This window comes from Mobula hypostoma, chromosome 3, assembly GCF_963921235.1.
Source record: "Mobula hypostoma chromosome 3, sMobHyp1.1, whole genome shotgun sequence".
NCBI lineage: Eukaryota > Metazoa > Chordata > Chondrichthyes > Myliobatiformes > Myliobatidae > Mobula > Mobula hypostoma.
Window position 1 is genome coordinate 6,784,114 of NC_086099.1, and position 22,872 is coordinate 6,806,985.

General features: G+C 43.7%; 1 protein-coding gene and 1 long non-coding RNA gene across 3 annotated transcripts in view; one reads left to right on the plus strand and one right to left on the minus strand.

Annotated features, from left to right (window-relative positions):
* LOC134343841 (uncharacterized) overlaps nucleotides 1–22,872 on the plus strand; it is an 81,806-nt gene that overhangs the window by 41,245 nt on the left and 17,689 nt on the right. Inside the window, exon 2 of the long non-coding RNA XR_010017328.1 lies at nucleotides 2,751–2,942. This is a non-coding gene — a long non-coding RNA (uncharacterized LOC134343841). The remainder of the gene's footprint in view (nucleotides 1–2,750; nucleotides 2,943–22,872) is intronic.
* LOC134343838 (unconventional myosin-Vb-like) overlaps nucleotides 1–22,872 on the minus strand; it is a 293,220-nt gene that overhangs the window by 898 nt on the left and 269,450 nt on the right. For both annotated transcript variants that reach the window (XM_063042611.1, XM_063042610.1), the window contains 9 exons: nucleotides 22,145–22,343; nucleotides 20,150–20,243; nucleotides 17,286–17,426; nucleotides 15,905–16,056; nucleotides 13,634–13,723; nucleotides 10,503–10,653; nucleotides 8,051–8,336; nucleotides 2,815–2,989; nucleotides 1,712–1,792 (listed from right to left, as the gene is read on the minus strand). In XM_063042611.1, coding sequence (XP_062898681.1) covers nucleotides 1,712–1,792; nucleotides 2,815–2,989; nucleotides 8,051–8,336; nucleotides 10,503–10,653; nucleotides 13,634–13,723; nucleotides 15,905–16,056; nucleotides 17,286–17,426; nucleotides 20,150–20,243; nucleotides 22,145–22,343 — 1,369 coding nt within the window. The remainder of the gene's footprint in view (nucleotides 1–1,711; nucleotides 1,793–2,814; nucleotides 2,990–8,050; nucleotides 8,337–10,502; nucleotides 10,654–13,633; nucleotides 13,724–15,904; nucleotides 16,057–17,285; nucleotides 17,427–20,149; nucleotides 20,244–22,144; nucleotides 22,344–22,872) is intronic.

A 22,872-nucleotide genomic window follows, 5' to 3' on the forward strand; every position in this document is an offset into this window, starting at 1 on the left:
TATTTGAGTCTGCTCCACCATTCCATCATGGCTGACTTATTATTCATCTCAACCCCATTCTGCTGCCTTCTTCCCATAATCTTTGATGCCTGACTATCAAGAGCCACATCAACTTCCATTTTAAATATACTCTATGACTTGGCTTCTGCAGCTGTCTGTGGCAATGAATTCCATAGATTTACCACCCTCTGGCTAAAGAAATTCCTCCTCATCTCTGATCTAAATAAACACCCCTCAATTCTGAGTTGTGTCCTCTGGTTCTACGCTCTCCATTATAGGAAACATCTTCTCCACATCCACTCTATCTATGCCTTTCAATATTTGATAGGTTTCAATGAATCCCCCCACGTTCTTCTAAACTCCAGTCAATACAGGCCCAGAGCCATCAAACACTTCTTATACTTTAACCCTTTCATTTCTGAAATCATTCTCGTGAACCTCCTCTCGACCTTCTCCAATGCCAGCACATTATATGCACTCATTCAAACTTTGTATATGTTTATATACAATAAGGTTCTTTAAGACTGTCATAGCTGTTTGGGGGGGAGAGGATGGTGGGGATGAGCTCCCACTACCCATTAGATGCTCCTAATGGCATGTACCTCAAATAGTCTCTGGCAACCAAGCCCAGCTCTTGACCTTCGTGGGTGGCTTAGCTACTAAACTCGGTAGAACCATTTCTACTGACAGGAGGAGGGGCAAAGGCAGGTTACTTACACCTTAAAACCAGTTGCCCTGGACATACAGGTTCCTTCAGCCACCGTCGGCAGCTCATCTAGAAGGAGGAAAACTCTGATCTCCAAGCTCTGCTGCCTTGTGACTATACCCATTCACGGGGAAGGCTTCGGAAGCAAACCCCAAGGGGGAAATCCAGAGCTGGAGTCCTTAAGGCAATCCTACATTGAGTTCAGTGCTGACTGCCAACCCTGAGAAGCCGCTGCTGCCAAACAGTATTGTTCTCTGCCGTTCCTTTGCATTCATCAGCTGCGTGGGGAAGGGAGCTGTTACATGGATAACAGCCTGTTCTTCATATCGTACTGCCCTGGCTTGTGTATCACATAGACAGCTAGAACGCAATATCCATGGTCAACCCTAACCAACGGAGGGCCTCTCTCACACAAAGAAACAGAATAGTGATTATATTTTCCTTTTTTATTCGCTCTCAATTGAGGACTTTTCTCCACCAGAAAAAAAAACAGATATTGTTGTTGCCGGAATGTATGGTGATACTCGCTGGCTGCCACCAGCATCTCCCCAGGTTGCACTGATGTTCATGCAAAGGGCACATTTCACCGAAAGTTACGATGTTCAGGTGATAAATAAAGCTGATCTCTGAACAGTACAGCATGGAAACAGACCCTTTGGCCCAGATTGTCTATGCTGAACATGATGCCAAATTAAAATAAACCTATTCTGCCTACTCATGGTCCACACCCGTTCCTCTATATTCATGTGTCCGTTGTGTTCTGGATCATAGCCCTCATTCATCAAACTTCTCTTAAATGCTGAATCAAACCCACATCCACACTCTCACCATCTTTTATAAAATGTCAGCAATCAACACAATTGCAAATTTGTCTTAATTGGTAAAGGCGAGTAACTGAACGGCATTTTTCAAAGAAAAACTTTGACAATATCTTGCCAAATTATTCTCAAAGCATCATGTCTCCAATCTCTCAGCAAACACCTTATTGATCCATGAAATGCTTACCTGAATATTTCTAATGAAGGATACAGTTACACGTTCTTCAAACTCATTTAGTGGTGTGTATAGGTTTAATATTTTGACAATCTGTTTTGAAAAAAGAACAATATTTTATTGAGTTGAATACATAGCAATCAGATAAACATGACACATCCGAGGTCTGGGGGAGTCTGGTCCCAGAGGGCACAACCTCAGAATATGGGGATGTCCATTTAGGACAAGAGATGAGGAGGAATTTCTTTAGCCAGAGGGTGGTGAATCTGCAGAATTCATTTCCACAGATGGCTATGGAGGCTAAGTCATCGGGGTGGAGGCTGGTAGGTTCTTGTTTAGCCAACCTCCGCTTTTAATAAACCAAATTACTTTGCCTCCACACCAGTCTGTGGCAATGAATTCCACAGTTTCCTCACTCTCTGGCTAAAGAAATTCCTCTTACCTTTGTTCTAAAGGAACATCTCTCTATTCTCTGTTTTGAAAAATTAATATCTACCACCTCTACATTCTTCTCCTGTTCATTGATATTAATTACAGTTTCCTTCTTCTCATTGTTATTGACGTAGTTGTGGGGATCTCTGGAGTTGACATAGTCAGCATAAGATATTAACACGTCTGACGCTTCGTAGCAGACTAACCCAGAGAAAATGGAGGAACTCAGCAAGTGAGGCAGCATCTAAGACCATAAGACATAAGAGCAGAATTGGGCCTTTTGGCCCATCGAGTCTGCTCCACCATTCCAATATGGCTGATTTAAGGAAAAAGGGGTCAACGTTTTGGGCTGAGACTCCATATCAAGGTGCTTAACAATGGAGGAGGAAGAATTTTTTCAGCCAGAGGGCGTTGAATCTGTGGAATGCATTGCCACAGACAGATGTGAGTATATTTAAAGTGGAGGTTGATAAAATCTTGATTAGTCAGGGCATCAAAGGTTATGGAGAGAAGGCAGGAGAATGGGATTGAGAGGGAAATGGATCAACCATGTTGAAATGTTTCAGACTTGATGGGCCGAATAGCCTAATTCTGCTCCTATGTCTTATGGTCTTAACAGCTGTTGAATTGACTGAAGACTGACAGCTCAGCCAGAACCACATGAATGGTGAAAGGCCAGTTACCTGTTGTGTGGACAAATCTTTACACATCGAGCAGATGGCTGCAGCATCTTCAGTGGATTTCTTCTTCACTTGGAGAAGTTGTGCAGCTTGGATTAGAGGTTCCAATGTCTTCACGGCCCCACTTTGTTGTAAGTTTTTTCCTCGCAACCACTCTTCTAGCTGGCTGATGTTATATCTACCGAAACAAATCTGATAGTTACTTACACAATATTTTTAGAGAAAAAAAAATCCAAGTAAACCTGAGCAAAACTCATATAAATCTTTGAATTAGGATGAAGGAAAGGCCATCAAATCTGAGGCATCACTTCATAACATCACTACTGATCGAACTGCAGCACACACAAGTGCTGGAGGAACTCTGCAGATCACACAGCATCTATGGAAATGAACAGACAGTTGAAGTTTCTGGCTGAGACCCTTCATCGGTATTGGAAAGGAAGGGGGAAGATGCCAGACAAAAAAAGGTGGGGGAAGGGGAAGAAGGATAGCCGGAAGGAGAAGCCAAGCAGGTGGAAAAGGTAGAAGGCTGGAGAGGATGGAATCTGATACGAGAGGAGAGTGGACCATGGGAAAAAGGGAAGGAGGAGTGGCACCGGAGGGAGGTGATCGGTACGTGGGGAATAAAAGAAAAGGGGAGGACATTTTTAAATAGCTATTTTAAAATGATAGCTATTTGTTGAAAACATTCCATTAACTGTCCCATTATTCTTCCTCAATGTCTTGCCTTCCCTCCTCCCCAATGCCAAACCAACTCATTATACAACAAAAACAACTATTCTTCACAACCATGTCATGGCTTTTTCACTAAGTGGTGGTGTAGGAGCCTGAAGACACACACTCAATGTTCAGAACAGCCAGAGAAAGCAGGATCTCCCAGTGGCCACACATTTTAATTCCACATCCCATTCCCATTCTGACATGTCTATCCACAGCCTCCTCTACTGTAAAGATGAAGCCACACTCAGGTTGGAGGAACAACACCTTATATTCCGTCTGGGTAGCCTCCAACCTGATGGCATGAACATTGACTTCTCTAACTTCCGTTAATGCCCCACCTCCCCCCATACCCCATCCGTTATTTATATACACACATTCTTTCTCTCACTCTCCTTTTTCTCCCTCTGTCTCTCTGACTATACCCCTTGCTCATCCTCTGGGTTCTCCCCCCCCCGCCCCTTGTCTTTCTCCCTAGGCCTTCCATTCCATGATCCTCTCGTATCCCTTTTGCCAATCACCTGTCCAGCTCTCGGCTCTATCCCTCCCCCTCCTGTCTTCTCCTATCATTTTGGATCTCCCCCTCCCCCTCCCACTTTCAAATCTCTTACTAGCTCTTCCTTCAGTTAGTCCTGTCGAAGGGTCTCGGCCTGAAACGTCGACTGTACCTCTTCCTAGAGATGCTGCCTGGCCTGCTGTGTTCACCAGCAACTTTGATGTGTGTTGTTCAGAACAGCTACGTCCCCTCTGCCATCCAATTTCTGAATGGACAGTAACCCCTACCCCTCACCACTGTGCTCTCTATTTCCACTATTTATTGATTTAACATTTATTTCTTATTACAATTAAAAGTATGTTTTATGTTTTTCAATGTACTGCTGCCACAAAACAGCTCATTTCACAACACGTCAGTGATAATAAATCTGACTCTGGTTTCGTACAGTGAAAACCTTTGTTTCACATGCTGGCCTCACAGATCATTTCATTGTACTAAACTGCCATGTTGCCTGTTTTAGAGTGTCTTTGCCAAAGGGGGGGGGGTTAAGAAGAAACAACATAGAACAGTACAGTACAGGAACAAGCTCTTTGACCCACAATGTTGTACCGAACCAATTAAATTAGTAATCAAATGGCCAACTAAACTAATCCCTTCTGCCTGCCTACACAATGTCCATATCCTAATGTCCTCACGTTCACGTGCCCATCTAAATGTCCCTAATATTTCTGCCTCTACCAGCACCCCAGGCACTGCGTTCCAGGCACTCACCACTCTCTCTGTAAAAAAAATACTTACTCTCACATCCCCTTTGAATTTACCCCCCCTCACCTTAAATACATGCCCTCGGATATTAGACATTTCAACTCTGGGAGAAAGATACTGTCTCTCTACTCTATCTATGCATCTTATAATCCTATCAACCACTATCAGATCTGCCCTCAGCTATGCTGCTCCAGAGAAAACAAACCAGTTTTGTTCCACCTGCCGGTATAAGACATGCATCTTGATAAATCTCTTCTGCACACACTCCAGACCCTTGACATCATTCCTACCATGGGGCATGGACCAGGATGGTATACAATACTCGATGCATCAAACTTGGTTTCTCTGGGGCACTGGAACCTCAGGGACAATCTGATAAATGAGAAGCATAGACAAGGGAAATAATTGAAGTATTTTTCTGCCAGGGTGAATATGTCATATTCTGAGGGTCATGGATTTAAGGAGGGGTGGGGACAGAATTTAAAGGTTCAACACATTGCTGAACCCACTGACTTTTCCCAGCAATCTGTGTATTGCTTGAGATTCCAGTGTTGGCAGCCTCTTGCGTCTCCAAGATTCAAGATTGTTCAATGCTATTTTGAGTGCACGAGTGCAAAGGAGAACAAAATAATTGTTACTCCAGATCTGATACAGCACAAAAAACGCCCACGAAAGATAAAGAACACAATAATAAAAAATATCATGAAGCATAAGTGCATAAGATAGCTTATATGCATTGATTGAAAGTGACGCTAGACACAGGAGTGTTTGTACATGAGATAGCTGACAGGAAATGATAAAGTAATGGTGGTTGGGGGTGTGGAGGGGTGGGTTAGTGGGTGGAGGTGTTGATCAGCCTCACTGCTTGGGGAAAGTAACTGTTTTTGAGTCTGGTGGTCCTGGTGTGGATGCTACATAACCTCCACCCTGATGCACTGTATCCACTCTTATTGCACTGTAATCTTCTGCAAAACAAATTCCATTACAGCGGTTAGTGGTCTATTACAGGTCTAGGACCTGGATTCAATTCCCACCGCTGCATGAAAGGAATTTGTCCATTCTCCCTGTCACCACGTGGGTCTCCTTCGGGTGCTCTGGTTTTCTCCCACATTCCAAAAGTGGACTGTTCAGAAGCTCTATTGGTCACATGGGTGTAGTTAGGTCACAGGGACTCATTCGGCCAAAAGGGCCTGTTACTGTGCTGTGTCTCACAAGGTGTACATGCAAACTCCACGCAGATATTGCCTAGGTCAGTTCTCACCACCAGTGGTGATGATAGAGGCAGCCTACGGGTTACTAGGTTAGTTGGTCACATGGGTGTAATTGGGCAGTGCGGGCTCGTTGGGCTGGAAGGACCTGATATCTCTATATAAAAAACTATATTAAAAATTTAGAGCTGTATCTCTAAATAAAAAAACTATAACCTCAATATTTTGCTCGCTTTTTGCACTATTTATTTTTTAATATATTTCCTAAGGTAACTGAAAGTAATTTTTATTGAGTATTGTACTGTATTGCTGCAGCAAAACAACACATTTCATAACGTATAAGACCGTAAGATACAGGAGCAGAATTAGGCCATTTGGCCCATCAAGTCTATTCCACCATTTCATCATGACTTATCCAATTTCCCTCTCAGCTCCAACTTCCTGCCCTCTCCCTGTATCCTTTTATTGCCCAACAAATCAAAGATCTATCAACCTCTGCCTTAAATATACCCAATGAATTGGCCTCCACAGCCATCTGTGACAGAGACTTATGGAGAAGAGGGTTCAGTGGGTAATAAAATGGACGAGTTCACGGCGCTAGCCAGGCATCAGAGAACATTTCGGGAGTGCAATGTTATGTGTTTCACTAGAACGGGGCTGCACGAGGACATACCCGATCAAAACTTTTCCATGGACGGCTTCCAGACCGTTCCGGCTGACCGGAAGTGCACAGAGTGGTAAGCATAAAGGAGTTGGGTGCTTACTGTTCTGGTTAACAACAGATGGTGCAATCCGGGTCATATTACGATCGAGGAACGTGTTTGTAGACCGGATATTGAACTTTTTGCTGTTAGACTTTGGCCATATTCCACCGAGATACAACACTGGGCGGCACGGGAGGTCGTTCCTGCCTGTGGCCATCGAACGTGCAGCTCCTCCCGTGGAGGATCAGACACCCTGAGCCAATAGACTGGTCCTGGACTTACTTTCCATCTGGCATAGTTTGCATTTTGTTGTTTGATTGTTTGTGGTTTTTGTATTACTATATTTATGCTCTATTCTTGGTTGGTGCGGCTGTAATGAAACCCGATTTCCCTCGGGATCAATAAAGTATATCTTTCTATCTATCTTATCAAATTCCACAGATTCACCACTCTTTGGCTAAAGAAATTCCTCCTCATCCCCGTTTTATATGGACGTCCTTCTATTTTGAGGCTGTGTCCTCCGGTCTTAGACTCCCCCACCATAGGAAACATCCTCTCCACATACACTCTTTCAGATTGGTTTCAATGAGATCCCCCTCATTCTTCTAAACTCCAGTGAGTAATATATCAGTGATATTAACGCTAATTCTGATTAGGATTCAAACTCAATCCTCTTCCACCATGTAAGGAATTATTCCAGCTATTGAAGTGGTTTTCTTAAATGTCTATTGACTTAAGTTTTACCACACACTTGCTATCTTAATATCATATTTACCTCAAGAATTCATGCTCGCTATTAATCAGTTCCTGCATTTTTAGGAAGCAATAACAAACTTGCGTGGCAGGGTAGAGTTACGTCTCTACCAAAGGAGATGTAAAGTGCTCCTTCCCTCTGCTAGCCTGCAGGTCACCCTTGGGCAAGGTGTAGCACCTGCTTAGCCTCCCGATCAGGGTCATGTGCAGGCATGGGAGCAGGTGGTGGACGGTCGTACGAGCAGCTGATGCATATTATGTCCCGGATATGTGACCACTATGCCAGGCAAACAATCTCTGAAGAGTATTGACAATGGCTGGGGTCACCTGTCTTGTAAAGACACTGCCTAGAAGAAGGCAATGGCAAACCACTTCTGTGGAAAAAATTGCCAAGAACAATCGCGGTAAGTAATGGAAAGACCATGATTGCCCACGTCATATGATGCACATAATGATGATGAAGAATAACAAACTAACTTCTTTACCAACACTTGTTATCTTGTTATTTGGGCTTGGAGATTCCTGATTAATCTTCAACTGCAAAGGGGTGAGAGGGGATTAATCTGTAGAGCCTTGGCATCCTGCACCAACCATACCTGATCTGCATTCCCGTACTCCATGAGCAGACGTCCTTCCTCAGCAGCAGATTGTTGAGTGTCACAGCATTAATGACGTAGAAAAGTTGCCGAAAGACCTGCTGGATAATCTCCGGATCCAGTCCATGCTCACACATAGTGTGGTTTAACAAGTTCAGTTGGCGCAACATGGCATCTAGCGTGTAGCTGTCGTCTCCGTCCACCCGGCTGGAAGAACGCTTCCTGTAGCCCGTGGGTTTCATGCTCGACAGACCCTGGATACTCTCATTCTCCAGCATTGCAGACACTTCATAGGAAAGCAGCAGTATTAACATCCACTTAGCATTCCAACAAAACTTATGACACGGTAAATGCAAGCAGGCTTTTTCCACTGAGGTTGGGTGAGACTACAACGAGAGGACATGGGTTAAGGGTGAAAGGTGAAATGTTTAAGGGGAACATGAAAAGGAACTTCTTTATTCAGGGGATGGCGCGAGCGTGGAATGAGCTGCCGACAGAAGTGGTGGATGTGGGTTCAATTGCAATATTTAAGAGAGGTTTGGATAAGTACACGGACAGGAAGGGTATGGAAGGCTATGATCCAGGGGCAGGTTGATGGAACTAGACAGATTAATAGCTCAGCACAGACTAGATGAGCCAAAGGGCTTGTTTCAGTGCTGTACTGATCTATGACTCTATAAGGAAGGATGGGAGTGGCATGGGAGGAACAAAGTCCAGGTGCACATCGATGGAGCTACACATGGACCAAATGGGCTGAAGGGCCTGTTTCTGTGCTGTAGTGATCTATGGCTCTATGACTCAACATGGATGGGAGGGGTGTGGAGAAATTATGGTCGATGGGACTATGCAAGGATTAGATGGGCGGAAGGGCCTGTTTCTGTGCTGTGGTATTCTGTGACTTTAAATTGTTTACTTAGTCTTTTGCTGAGGAACATTAAAAATCAACCACATTGCTGTGGAATCACAAATACCAGTTGGCAAGGCCTTTCAGAGGGCAGTTTACAATCAGCCCCATTGGAATTGGACACGGATGGTGGAACCAGGTAAGATTGTAAGACAACCTGGGAGTTTCACGGTGGAATCCTAACTTCCATGCACAGTTATACAACTCATTAATTAAACTTGAAATCCTCGATTGCCGCGATGGAACTTGGTGTCGGTTTTGGAACTGGATTATTATTGTCGCATATACCAAGATACTGTTAAAAGCTATGATACTATGTTTTAGTTTGGAGAAAATCAGAAGTCAAACTTTTGATCCTTGATTTGATTTTGAGAAAAGGTGGGGTTCATTTGCCCACTACTATTATCTGATTTGAGTTAATTAAGATAGTTTCCTTCTGATTTTTGTTTAAATGGATTTGAGTTGGCGGATTGATGTTTTTCTTTTATGGAAACTTGTATGGCGTATGGCTCCGGGGTTGTGCTCCCAATGGTTTTTTTTGTTTTAGTTAGTAGGGCTTCTTTTTTTTCCCTTTTTTTCTTTCAAAAAAAAATATTCTTAACTTTTTTTTCTTATTATTATTGATATATTGTTTAGCTTTGTTAATCAGTTATTTGGTAATTTAATTCTTCATTGTACATACTGACTTGATTACCTTAATGTATTTTTTTGTTGATCTTTAATAATAATTAATAAAAGAAGATTTTAAAATGAAAAGCTTGTCTTACACATTGTTCATATAGCTCAGAGGGCATTGAGGTAGAACAAGGCAAAACAGTAACAGAATGCAGGATAAAGTGTGACAACTACGGAGAGAGTACAGTGCAGGCTGACGGTAATGTGAAGGATCAAAATGAGGTAGATTGTGAGGCCATCTTATTGTACTAGGAAGCCATTCAATAATCTTATAACAGTGGGTAAGAAGCTGCTTCGAGCCTGGATCGGTGAGTGTGGTACTGGAATTGGTTTATTATTGTCATATGTACTGAGGTACAGTGAAAAGCTTGTCTTGTAGACTGTTCATACAGATCAGATCATTATGCACTTTTGGGTATTTAGCAGTCTAGGGGCCCTGCGGCAGCGTGGCGATTTGTGCGATGCCATGGCAGCTTGGGGTGCTAGAGTCCGGAGTTCAAATCTGGTGTATCTGTAAGGAGTTTGTTTGCTTCCCCCCGTGACTATGTAGGTTTCCTCCAGGTGCATCAGTTTCCTCCCTAGTCCAAAGACGTACTGGTTAGAAGGTTAATTGGTCATTGTAGATTCTCCTGTGATTATGCTAGGGTTAAATAGGTGAGTTGCTGGGCGGTGAGGCTCACTGGGCTGGAAGGGCCTGTTCTGTGCTGTATCTCTAAATAAAATAAATGAAATACGGAACATTGAGGGAGAACAATGTAACACAATAACAGAATGCAGAATAAAGTGTAACAGCTACAGAGAAAGTGCAGTGCAGGCAGACAATAAAGTGCAAGAAATAGAATTTAATAAGGATGCCTTGATGACAAGACTTACCTATCATTGGCTGAAGGAGACCTTCTGCAACCTTAACCAGTTGCTGATAAATCTGAATGGAGAGGTCACTCAGAACTTGGCGGTACTCCGTGAGGTCAAAGTTCTTCAGGCTGTGCTCATTCTGCCGCGAGTTATTCTGTTTCATGAAATCCTACAGGAATTGAGATGGAGGGTGAGAGCGTGCAGCTCCGCAGATGCTTTAATGGCAAAGGTTGCTGGCATAATGAGATCATACACATAAGAGGTTCTGCAGACGCTGGAAATCCTGAGCAACACACACAGAATGCTGGAGGAACTTAGCAGGTCGGCAGCAGCTATGGAAATGAATAAACAGTCAACATTACCAGGCTGAGATCCTTCCTCAGCACAAGAAAGGAAGGGTGAAGAAGCCAGAATAAGAAGGTGGAGAGAGGGAGGAGGGGAAGCTGGTAAGTGATGGGTGAAGCCAGCTGGGTGGCGGAGGGTGGGATGAAGTAGGAAGTTGGGAAAGGGAAAGGACTGGAGAAGGAGGAATCTGATAGGAGAGAACTGTGGAGGAGGGGCACCAGAGGGAGGTGACAGGCAAGTGAGGAAAAGAGATTAGGGGGTACCACATAGAGAAATGAAGAAGAGTGAAAGGGAAGGGGGAAAATTACTTAAGTTGGAAAAATTGATGTTTAAGCCATCAGGTTAGAGGCTACCCAGTCAGATATGAGGTGTTGCTCTTCCAGCCTGAGAGTGGCTCATCTTCACAGTACGGGATGTAATGGACTGACATGTCAGAATGGGAATTGGAATTAAAATGGCTGACCACTGGGAGATCTTGCTTCCTATGGATGGAGTGAAGTTGCTTAACAAAGCAGATATGAGTGCATGTCTTATGAGAATCAGAACCACAATCGGGTGGGAAGATTGAATGGATCCATTATAGGAAGGATGTGGAAGCTTTTGAGATGGTGCAGAGGAGATTTAGCAGGATGCTGCCTGAATTAAGGGGAAACTTCTTTACTCAGAATGAGCTGCCAGTGCAAGTGTGGATATGATTTTAATATTTAAGAGACATTTTGACAGGTACATGGATAGCAGGGGTATGGAGGATTATGATCCAGGTACAGGTTGATGGGACTAGGTAATTTAAATGCCTCAGCATAGACTAGATGGGCTGAAGGGCCTACTTCTGTGCTGTAGTTTTCTGTGACTCTATTAGAGAGCATGTGTTATGAGAACATGTTGAGCAAGCTAGTGTTTTTCTTTTTGGAGCAAAGGAGGATGAGAGGCAACTTGATAAGAGATGTACAAGATGATCAGAGGCATAGATTGAGTGGACAGCCAGAGACTTTCTCCCAGGGTGGAAATGGCCAACACCTTTCTAAAGTATGGTACTTCAGTAGGACCAACTAGTATAAGTCTTACATGGTGTATGGTAGGAAGCCGAGGAGTATGGTAGAACAAAGGGATCTGGGAATACAGGTATATAATTCATTGAAAGTGGCATCACAGGTAGATAGAGCATTGGCCTTCATAAATCAAAGTATTGGGGACAGGAGTTGGGATGTTATGCTGAAGTTGTATAAGACATTGGTGAGGCCATATTTTGATTGTGTGCAGTTTTGGTCGCCCACCTACAGGAAAGATGTAAATAAGGTTGAAAGAATACAGAGACAATTTACCAGGATGTTTCTGGCTCTGGAGGACCTGAGTTATAAGGAAAGATTAAATAGGTTAGGACTTTATTCCTTGGGACGTAAAAGACTGAGAGCAGTTTTGATAGAGGTACACAAAATTATGAAGGGTATAGATAGGGTGAATGCATGCAGGCTTTTTCCACTGAGGTTGGGTGAGACTAAGGGTGAAAGGTGAAAAGTTTAAGGGAACATGAGGGGAAACCTCTTCACTCAGGGTTGTAAGAATGTAGAATGAGCTGCCAGCATAAGTAGTTCATGCAAGCTCGATATTAACATTTCAGAGAAGTTTGGATAGGTACATGAGTGGTAGAGGTATGGAGGGCTATGGTCCCAGTGCAGGTTGATGGGGCTAGGCACCTTAAATGGTTCAGCATGGGCTAGACAGTCCCTCCCACATAGCCCAAACACACGAACATCTGCGGGTGCTGGAAATCCAAAGCAACACACACAAATACCGCAGGAACTCAGCAGGTCAGGCAGCATCAATGGAAATGAATGAATAGTTGACTTTTTGGGACAAGACCCTTCATCGTGACTGGAAAGGAAGGGGAGAAGTTGAATGTTTCAGGCCGAGATCCTTCATCAGGACTGGAAAGGAAGGCGAGATGTCCTTCCTCTTTTCCACAGATGCTGCCTAGCCTGTTGAGTTAGTTCCTCCAGCATTTTGTGTGCGTTGCCTCCCACATAGCCCTCGATGTGCCTATCTAAGAGTCTCACCAATGACCCTAATGGATCTGCCTCTACTTTATCTTGGAACTAGTGAAGGAAGGGATGGTTTTTCATTGATTCTATCATATTTCATTGTTCTACTGTGAGTGCCTGTAAAAAAAAATGAATCTCATGTTGTATATTGTGACATATACATAGTTTAATAATAAGTTTATTTGAACTTTGAAAGCAGATAATTGTTACTATTTCTTCAGACTTTAGGGGAATATCCAATTGCTTTTAAAAGAATTTGATATTAGGCCACTTTATGATATGCATGAATTAAAGATTAAAGATTAACACACACAAAAACTCAGCAGGTCAGGCAGGGTCAACAGAAGTGAACAGGCAGTCACCATTCCGGGCAGAGACCCTTCACCAGGATTCCAATATCTGCAGAGCCTCTTGTGTTTAAGATCAAAGATTAGCTTTATTTGTCACACGTACATTGAAACATACAGCAAAATGCAGCTCCCAAATGTAGCTCAACTTTCAGCGTCAACGTAGTATACCCGCAGCTTAATAACCATAAACATATGTCTTTGGAATGTGGGAAGATACTGGAGCACCCAAGGAAACCCACATGATCACAGGGAGAACTTAAAACTCCTCAATTTTGTCAGCTTGGATGAGCACGGGATATAGTGTCCTACCTGTTCCAACAACGACATCCTGCACTTTAATGAACGATGCCTTATTTTTGAGAATGAACAAGAGAACATAACCCACTCACAAACGGAAATGATAAACCAGATTTACCTCATCCCCACTGTATTGTTTTAAACAATGTAATAGGCGGCAAGTGTTGGATAACCAAAATGACATCATTTCAAAGTCATCATTGTGTTTCTGTAAAAGAAAGGTAAAAAAAAATTTTAAACATCAGAGCGATTTGATGTCATTGCTGAGAATAGAATAAAATAATAAAAATAAAGTAACTTGGACCCAGAACACATGCACACTTACAACTCAACAATATTTTATTCTGCTTGTGCACAAGGGGAACAGCACAGCCCTTGTCACCCACACTATTCTGAATTCTCAACAGAGGAATGCCATTTTTATACAGAATTTGCCAGCAGTTGTTAATATTGATTATTTAGTAAACTGTGCATGCCTGAATTCCTTATTTGCAAGATCAAGCACCATTCATGATAGACCTGTTAAAACAATAGAAACTACAACCTGACAACTGATGATACTCTGAAGTTAGTAAAGTAATTGTCCCCCGAGTAGGTGTGTGTGCGTTGCATCATTTATCTCAACTCCAGACACCTGGGGCACAAAGGGAAGCTTTGTTCTTCAAAGACCGTTCTTGCCTGACTGTCTGCACTCTATCTTCAACTTACCCTTGTCTGGATATTATGTTAACCCTTACCTTACCACCACTTCCACTAATACAGTTTAAAAACAAAATACTTCCAGTTTCCTTCTTGGCTTACTGTGAAACTTAACAGACACAATCAGGAAGGTCACAGATTCAGTCTTTAAGTTTGCATTGAATTAGCTGACCCTGGCTGGGGTGGGGACTACAAAATTTATCGACCCACTTTACCTGTGCAGCACGGAGGGGAACAGAAATAATCCAAGACTCTGGTCCCGCTAACTATCGAGTGATGATTGGCTGACTGGCAGAAGGAAAAGAGTGGGAATAAAGGGAGCCTTTTCCTGATGGTCTGCTAGTGATTAGTGCTGATCTTCAGGGGCCAGTGTTGCGACCGATTCTTTTCACATCATGTGTCAGCGATTAGAATGGTGGAATTGATGGCTCTGTGGCCAGACTTAGCCATAGTCATACTTTATTGATCCCGGGGGAAATTGGTTTTCGTTACAGTTGCACCATAAATAATAAATAGTAATAGAACCATAAATAGTTAAATAGTAATATGTAAATTATGCCAGTAAATTATGAAATAAGTTCAGGACCAGCCTATTGGCTCAGGGTGTCTGACCCTCCAAGGGAGGAGTTGTAAAGTTTGATGGCCACAGGCAGGAATGACTTCCTATGACGCTCTGTGCTGCATCTCGGTGGAATGAGTCTCTGGCTGAATGTACTCCTGTGCCCAACCACTACTTTATGTAGTGGATGGGAGACATTGTCCAAGATGGCATGCAACTTGGACAGCATCCTCTTTTCAGACACCACCGTGAGAGAGTCCAGTTCCATCCCCACAACATCACTGGCCTTACGAATGAGTTTGTTGATTCTGTTGGTGTCTGCTACCCTCAGCCTGCTGCCCCAGCACACAGCAGCAAACATGATAGCACTGGCCACCACAGACTCGTAAAACATCCTCAGCATCGTCCGGCAGATGTTAAAGGACCTCAGTCTCCTCAGGAAATAGAGACGGCTCTGACCCTTCTTGTAGACAGCCTCAGTGTTCTTTGACCAGTCCAGTTTATTGTCAATTCGTATCCCCAGGTATTTGTAATCCTCCACCATGTCCACACTGACCCCCTGGATGGAAACAGTGTTCACCGGTACCTTAGCTCTCCTCAGGTCTACCACCAGCTCCTTAGTCTTTTTCACATTAAGCTGCAGATAATTCTGCTCACACCATGTGACAAAGTTTCCTACCGTAGCCCTGTACTCAGCCTCATTCATCTCCCTTGCTGGACATACTTGTGGAGGGGCAGGCGGTGTTGAGGAAGCAGAGAGTATGCAGAAGAACTCAGACCAGGGGTTCGCAACCTTTTTTTATGCCATGGATCCTTATCATTAACCGAGAGCTCCATGGACCCAAGGTTGGGAATCCCTGACACAGACAGAGTAGAAGAATGGGCAGAGAACTGGCAGATGGAATACAGTGTCAGGAAGGGTATCGACAAGAAATGATAAAGTAGTGGTAACACGTTTAACTCAAAATTATTTCAGTAGGTAACCAACACCCATTAGAAGATGACAGGAAAAGCGGGATCTTATGATTTTTACACAAATATATCATAGTCTAATAAATTGTCAGACAGTCCCTCAGCTATGGCATAACCTGCAGAGTATTTGGTGGTCAGATTGATGAGCTGATCATTTACCTTTAATACTTTTTTGATGCCATTGATAGTCCCCGTTAGCAGTGAGTGGACCTTCTGGTCATCGTTGAGATAATCTGCGTGTCTAAGGCACATGAAAAGGATATATGCCGGCAGGCCGGGCACAGTGGCAGACACTGCTTGGGGTTTCAGATCTACAAAGTACAGAAAACAAGTGCCATCAGCAATCCATATCAACTGAGGAGAAAGCTGAGAATTAATCAGAATCAGGTTCGTAATCACTGCCTTAGATGTTGTGAAATGTGCTATTTTCCGGCAGCAAGACATAAAATTAGTAGAAAATACAAAATTCCTAAATATTGTAAAGAATGGAACGACGGTTCATGGTCCTTTCAGAGATCTGGTGGCGGAGGGGAAGAAGCTGAGCGTTTGTCTTCAGGCTCCTGTACCTCCTCCCTGATGGCAGTGATAACGAAGAGGCATGTCCCAAGTGGTGAGGGTCCTTAATGATGGATGTCGCCTCTTTGAGATATTTGTCAGTGGTGGGGAGCATTGTGTCCTTGATGAAGCTGGCTGAGAGTACAGCCCTTCTTGATCCTTTTCCAACCCTCTTTCGATCCTGTGCATTTCAGTCTCTATGTTAGTCACTAACGTAGCCAGACAGAATGCTCTCCACCGTATCGCTACAGAAATCTGTCAAATCTCCTCAAACTTTTAATGAAAAGTTTGGTGTGCCTTCGTGTAAATGCATCAATAAGTTGGGCCTAGCGATGTCCCTGGGTGTCCACATCTTCAGAGATATTGACACACAGGAACGTAAAGCTACTCGCTCTTTCCACTGCTGATCCCTCCATTAGTTCATTCCAGTAACTCATATAAAATAATTAATGCTGGAACTACTCCTTTCCATTCTTCATACTTTGCAACATTGTACAATCTACTTCTATCTTCTGCCCAACATCCACAAACAGCAGTCTCGGCAGAATGGCGTATATTTGAAATGGAATATCGAAGCCTGGATAGAGAGCGTGTAGGGAGGATGTGGAGAAGTCTAGGACCAGAGAGCACTGCCTCAGAATAGAAGGACGTCCATTTTGAACAGAGATAAGGAGGAATTTATTTCACCGGAGGATGGGGAATCTGTGGAATTCACTGCCACAGACAGCTGTGGAGGCCACAACATTGGGGGTATTTAAAGAGGAGGTTAATGGGTTCTTCATTAGTCAGGGCATCAACGGTTACAGGGAGAAAGCAGGAGAACGGGGTTGAAAAGGAATATAAAATCAGCCCTGATCAAATGGCAGTGCATGCTCTATGGGCTGAATGGCCTATGTCTTATGATCTTATTCCATGCGTGCTGTAACCAGAGTTTCATAGAGCTGCACCTTTATTAACTTAAGTATCTCCCAGTTTAACAGCATACCTGTGATGAGGCTGCGAATAAGTAGCGTTTCATCCTCCTTATAATATTCCAGCATTCCCTGGAACTCCTTCTCCTTCCGTTGCACAGTGACCTGTCGGGTTAGTTGTTCTCGTCTTGCCTCTTTCTGTGCTGTGTTTCGGGCTTTTGATATTCAAACACAACACTAAGTTAACGAGGTCAAACTAACAATGATTAAGAAGCATAACAGTTTACAAATGCAAGAAAGAAATATTGGGTAACACACACAAAACGCTGCAGGAACTCAGCAGGTCGGGCAGCATCCGTGGAAAGGATGAGTCGACGTTTCGGGCCGGAGCCCTTTGTCAGGACTGAAGAGGGAAGGGGCAGAGGCTCTATAAAGAAGGTGGGGGGAGGGAGGGAAGGAGAAGGCTGGTAGGTTCCAGGTGAAAAACCAGTAAGGGGAAAGATAAAGGGGTGGGGAAGGGGAGACAGGGAAGGGATAGGCAGGAAAGGTGAAGAAGGAATAGGGGAAAACACAATGGGTAGTAGAAGGAGGTGGAACCATGAGGGAGGTGATAGGCAGCTGGGGGAGGGGGCAGAGTGACATACGGATAGGGGAAGGGAGGGGGAGGGAATTACTGGAAGTTGGTGAATTCTATGTTCACACCAAGGGGCTGGAGACTACCTAGATGGTATATGAGGTGTTGCTCCTCCAACCTGAGCTTAGCCTCATCATGGCAGTAGAGGAGGCCACGTATGGACGTATCTGAATGGGAGTGGGAAGCAGAGTTGAAGTGGGTGGCTACTGGGAGATCCTGGGCTGTGCTTTCTACAAGCTGCCGCCATCAGGAAGGAGACACAGGAGCATCAGAACCCATACCACCAAGTTCACAAACCCACCCCTCAACCATCAGGCTCTTGAGTTAGAGGGGTTAACTTCACTCACTCCATCACTGAACTATTCCCACAACCTAAGGACTCTTCATCTCATGTTCTCAATATTTCTTGCTTATTTTTTTTTCTCAGCTCTAGCTGGTAAAATCTGAGGTACAGGCATAGCCAACACACTCATTTCTCAATTGCTGAGAACTTTTGGACTATTCTAGTGGTGTTTAGTATTGTGGCTTTCTGAAGATTTACATAAATATTGCTGTGTAGCCCTAATTGTTTAATGCTATTGTGTAGTGACTTTGGGATGATACCAGTTGTAGATATTACTACTGGGACAATGTATACCCTGTTCATGTTCTGAAGTCTTCCAATTTCCTCCTTTAATTCAGAGTATTTCTGGTGTTTTTCACTTACTGATTTCTGTATGTTATGTGTGTTTGGAATGGTAATATCTATTCAATAAGTTGTTCTTGCTTGTTTGTCCTGTATTATTGTATCTAGATGGTTATTATTATAGTTATTATTTCTTCTTTCCTTTTGTAATTACACAGTTTGTTGCCTATCATTGATTCTATATGGATATTGGATTTATCAAATATGCCTGTAAGAATATGAATCTCAGCATTGTATTTGGTGATGTGTATGTACTTCAATAGTAAATTTACATTGAACTTTGAACTTAACCTACTAACTTCGGAGTGTGGGAGGAAACCAGAGCACCGGACGGAAACCCACATGGTGGATGGGGAGAACATACAAATAACAATGGAATTGAATTCCAAGCTCCCTGAGATGTAGTATCATCGTGCTAACCTCTAGGTTAACATGCCACCCTAAATTTGGAGACGACTGAGCTAAATTCTGTTCTTGCCATACATCCCTATTCAGGCTTTTCCCTCATTCCATCAGATTATCAGATTTCTGCATGGACAGCACAATCCACCCACAGGGAAGAGATTAGATTAGATTAGATTATGAGGACACGCAGTTCTCTTTTATTGTCATTTAGTAATGCATGCATTATTGCCTTTTACATGCCTCACAAAATAAAGTTTCCCACAGTGTGACCTGTGGAGCCTGTTGATTTAAGGTTCTATACATTATTTCAACAAAAATAAGATCGCCTTGGAACGTGTTTTTTAAAACTTTTTTTAAGAGGTCCTTCTGGCCTATCGCGCTGCACTACCCTGCACCCACCTACTTAACCCGAGCATTAAAATAGTCAGTTTACAATGGCCAGTTCCTTGGACCCTGAGAGGAAACTGGAGCCCCAGGAGGAAACCCAAGCATTCACAGGAAGAATGTTCAAACTTTCTTACACAGGATTTTGGAACTGAACTCTGAACCCTGACGTTCCAAGCTGTAAGAGCATCGCGCTAGCCACTGGGGGTTACTGTGGTCCCTCAAATATGACATTTTAAAGAAAACACATAGAATTTTAGACTAGTTTGCAAAGCTGGTAGTTCCTCAAATGAAATTTTGTTTTCATATCAGAATATAACACGGTCTGACACAGTGATAGGTTCACATTTGTATCCCCGACTTCTGATTGGTACCAACAACTGAAAAGCAGAAAGATAGAATCCATCTTTCCCTCATGTTGGGTGAGATTGGAACTAAACGCCATGGGTTAAGAGTGATAGGTGAAATATTTAAGGGAACATGAGGGGGAAGCTTCAGCAGTCAGAGGGTGGTGCAAGTGTGGAACGAACTGCCATCAGAGGCGCTGGATGCAGGTTGGATTGCAAAACTTAAGAGAAGTTTGGATAGGTGGGATACCGAGGGCTATCGTCCCGGTGCAGGTAGGTGGGACTAGACAGATTAAAAGTTTGACATGGACTAGATGGGTCAAAGGGTATGCTTTTGTGCTGTTACGTTTTATAACTCTACATGGATGGAATGGGTGTGGAGCAATTATATTCCAGGTCCAAAGCACAGTTTAGCATGGACTAGATGAACTGAAGGGCCTTTTTCCGTGCTATACTGCTCTATGACTCTAAATGCAATTATACCTTCAAGCTCTTGAACTTTCTTCATGTGAATCTTGAGTTGCTTCTTCAGTTTCTTCTCATTCTTCTCCTGTTTTTCCACCAGCTCCTTAAGGTCCTAGAAAAGAAAATGAAAACAGTTTGGAGGGAACAACACTTGCTTGACTAAATTGATGGTCTTCCACAGGGTGTCCAGCAACCTATCTTGGCAGCCTCCAACCTAATGGCATGAACATCAATTTCTCCGTTCTTCGGTCATTTTTCCCCTCTCCCTTCTCTCTTTTTTCAATTCCCTATTTTGTCCTCTTACCTCTTCTCCTTATCTACATATCCTTTCGCCTTGGTGTCCCTATCTCCCATGGTCCACTCCCCTCTCCTATCAGATTCCATCTTCTCCAGGCTTTTCTATCTGTCACCTCCCAGTTTCTTACTTCATTCCCCTCCCCTACTTGCCTCACTTCATCTATCACCTTCTAGATTGCTGTCCTCCTCCTCCCCTATCTTCTTATTCTGGCATCTTCCCCTTCCTTTGCAGTACTGAAGAAAGTACGTTTTGGCCCAAAACGTTGACTGTTTTTCTCCCCCTCCATAGATGCTGCCTGACTTGCTGAGTTCCTCCAGCAACTTAAGTACATTGCTCTGAATTTCCATTATCTGCAGAATCTCTTGTGTTCCTCCCTTGTTTCTCTTGTAATGGCAGTCAGTTGCTTTCTTGCTCATCTTTGTTCCACCTTCAATACTCAGACATCCAGTCAGATTTAGGATATGGCCAACTGGGCGTTGAATGGGCTCAGGTACTGAGACAGCTTTGATTTTATAGGAAGCCACAAAATGCACAGCCAGTCTTTGTGTTTAGTAAACTTAAAGTGCTTTGTGACTGGCAACACTGGACGTAATAAATACAAGGATAAAGTATAAAGCAGCCATTGGCCAAGGTGAGGGATGACCTGGGTCATTGGGAGACCGAATCAGTCAGTCTTAGTAATGGAGCTGATATATCCTTCTTTTTGAGGCCCTCCGTTGATTGCGGTCATCCATGCATGTTGAGCCCTAGGCTGACTAAGTATCTGCAAGCCAGGGCAGTACGATAAGGAGAGCAAGCTGTGGCCCATGTTGTGGGCTCCCCCTCTCCACATAGATTCATCCAAAGAAATAGCAGAGACTGATACAGTTTGGCACCAGTGGCATCGCAGGAGCTCCCAGTCAGCGTTGAACTCAACATAGGACTGCCTTAGGGAGTCCACCTAAAAAAATGTCCTTGGGGTTTATTCCCTAAGCCTCCCCCATAAGTGGGTACAGCTGCAAGGCAGCAGAGGTATGAGAATAGAGCTTTCCTTCTCCAAGATAAGCTGACAAGTCCCATCTGCCTGAAGAAGTGGTTTTAAGGCACCAGTACCTTGCCATTGTCCCTTGTCCTGTCAGTAGAAACAGTGCCACTGAGCTTAGTAGCTAAGCCACATGTGAAGGCCAGGAGCTGGACTTGGTTGTCAGAGGCTATTTGAGATGTACGCAATTGAGACCCTATAATAGGCAGTGGGAGTTTATTCCCCACCACCTTCCCCAGCTATGACAACCTTAAGGAAAAGTTCCACCATGACTAATCTATTATCCCTCTCAACCCCATTCTCCTGCCTTCTCCCAGTAACTTTTGACACCCTGACTAATGAAAAACCCATCACCCTTAGCTTTAAATATACTCAATGGCTTGGCCTCCACAGCCACCTGTGGCAATGCATTCCAAAGATTCACCACCCTCTGGCTGAAGAATTCTTCCTCATCTCTGTTCTGAAGTGATGCCCCTCTATTGTGAAGCTGTGCTCTTTGGTCCTAGACTCTCCCACGATGAAAACATCCTCTCCACATCCACTCTATCAAGGCCATTTAAGAAAGGTCACACACACACAGAATGCTGAAGGAACTCAGTGAGACAAGCATCTCTGGAGGGGACTAAAGAGTCAACCCTGCAGGCTGAGACCATACATCAGGACTGGGTCATGTCTATGTGATGGATTTCCTTACCAGGTTCTCATTGGTGAGACGGGTGATCTCCTGTTGTATGTTATACTCAATGCGTGCATCTGGAGACATCTGTAGTGTCTGTGTGAGCACCTGTTGCTGCTTTTCCATCTCCTCCTTCAGACTCTCGATCTGAGTCTGCAGTCTCTCCACCTCTTCGTTGTGTTGCTTGATCTGAGACTGCAACTGTGCCTCAAGTAGCCTGCAGCACAAAGGCAACAACTATCAGCCAGAGGGGTTTGTTCATACACACTCCAAGGCCACCTTATTAGGTACACCTGTACACCTTAATGCAAATATCTAACGCAGATATCCAATCCTGTGGCAGCAACTCAATGCATAAAAGCATGCAGGCATGGTCAAGAGGTTCAGTTGTTGTTCAGAACAAACATCAGAATGGGGAAGAAATGTGATCTAAGTGACTTTGACTGTGGAATGATTGTTGGTGCCAGACGGGGTGGTTTGAGTATCTCAGAGTCTGCTGATCTCCTGGAGGTTTCTTGCACAACATTCTCTGGAGTTCACAGAGAATGGCGCGCGAAAAAACTCTCATGTGAGCAATAGTTCTGTGGGCAAAAATACCTTGTTAATGAGAGAGGTCAGAGGAGAATGGGCAGACTGGTTCAAGCTGACAGGAAGGCAACAGTAACTTAAACATGGTCAGAGGTGTGCAAAAGCACATCTCTGAATACACAACACATTGAATCTTGAAGTGGATGGGCTACAGCAGC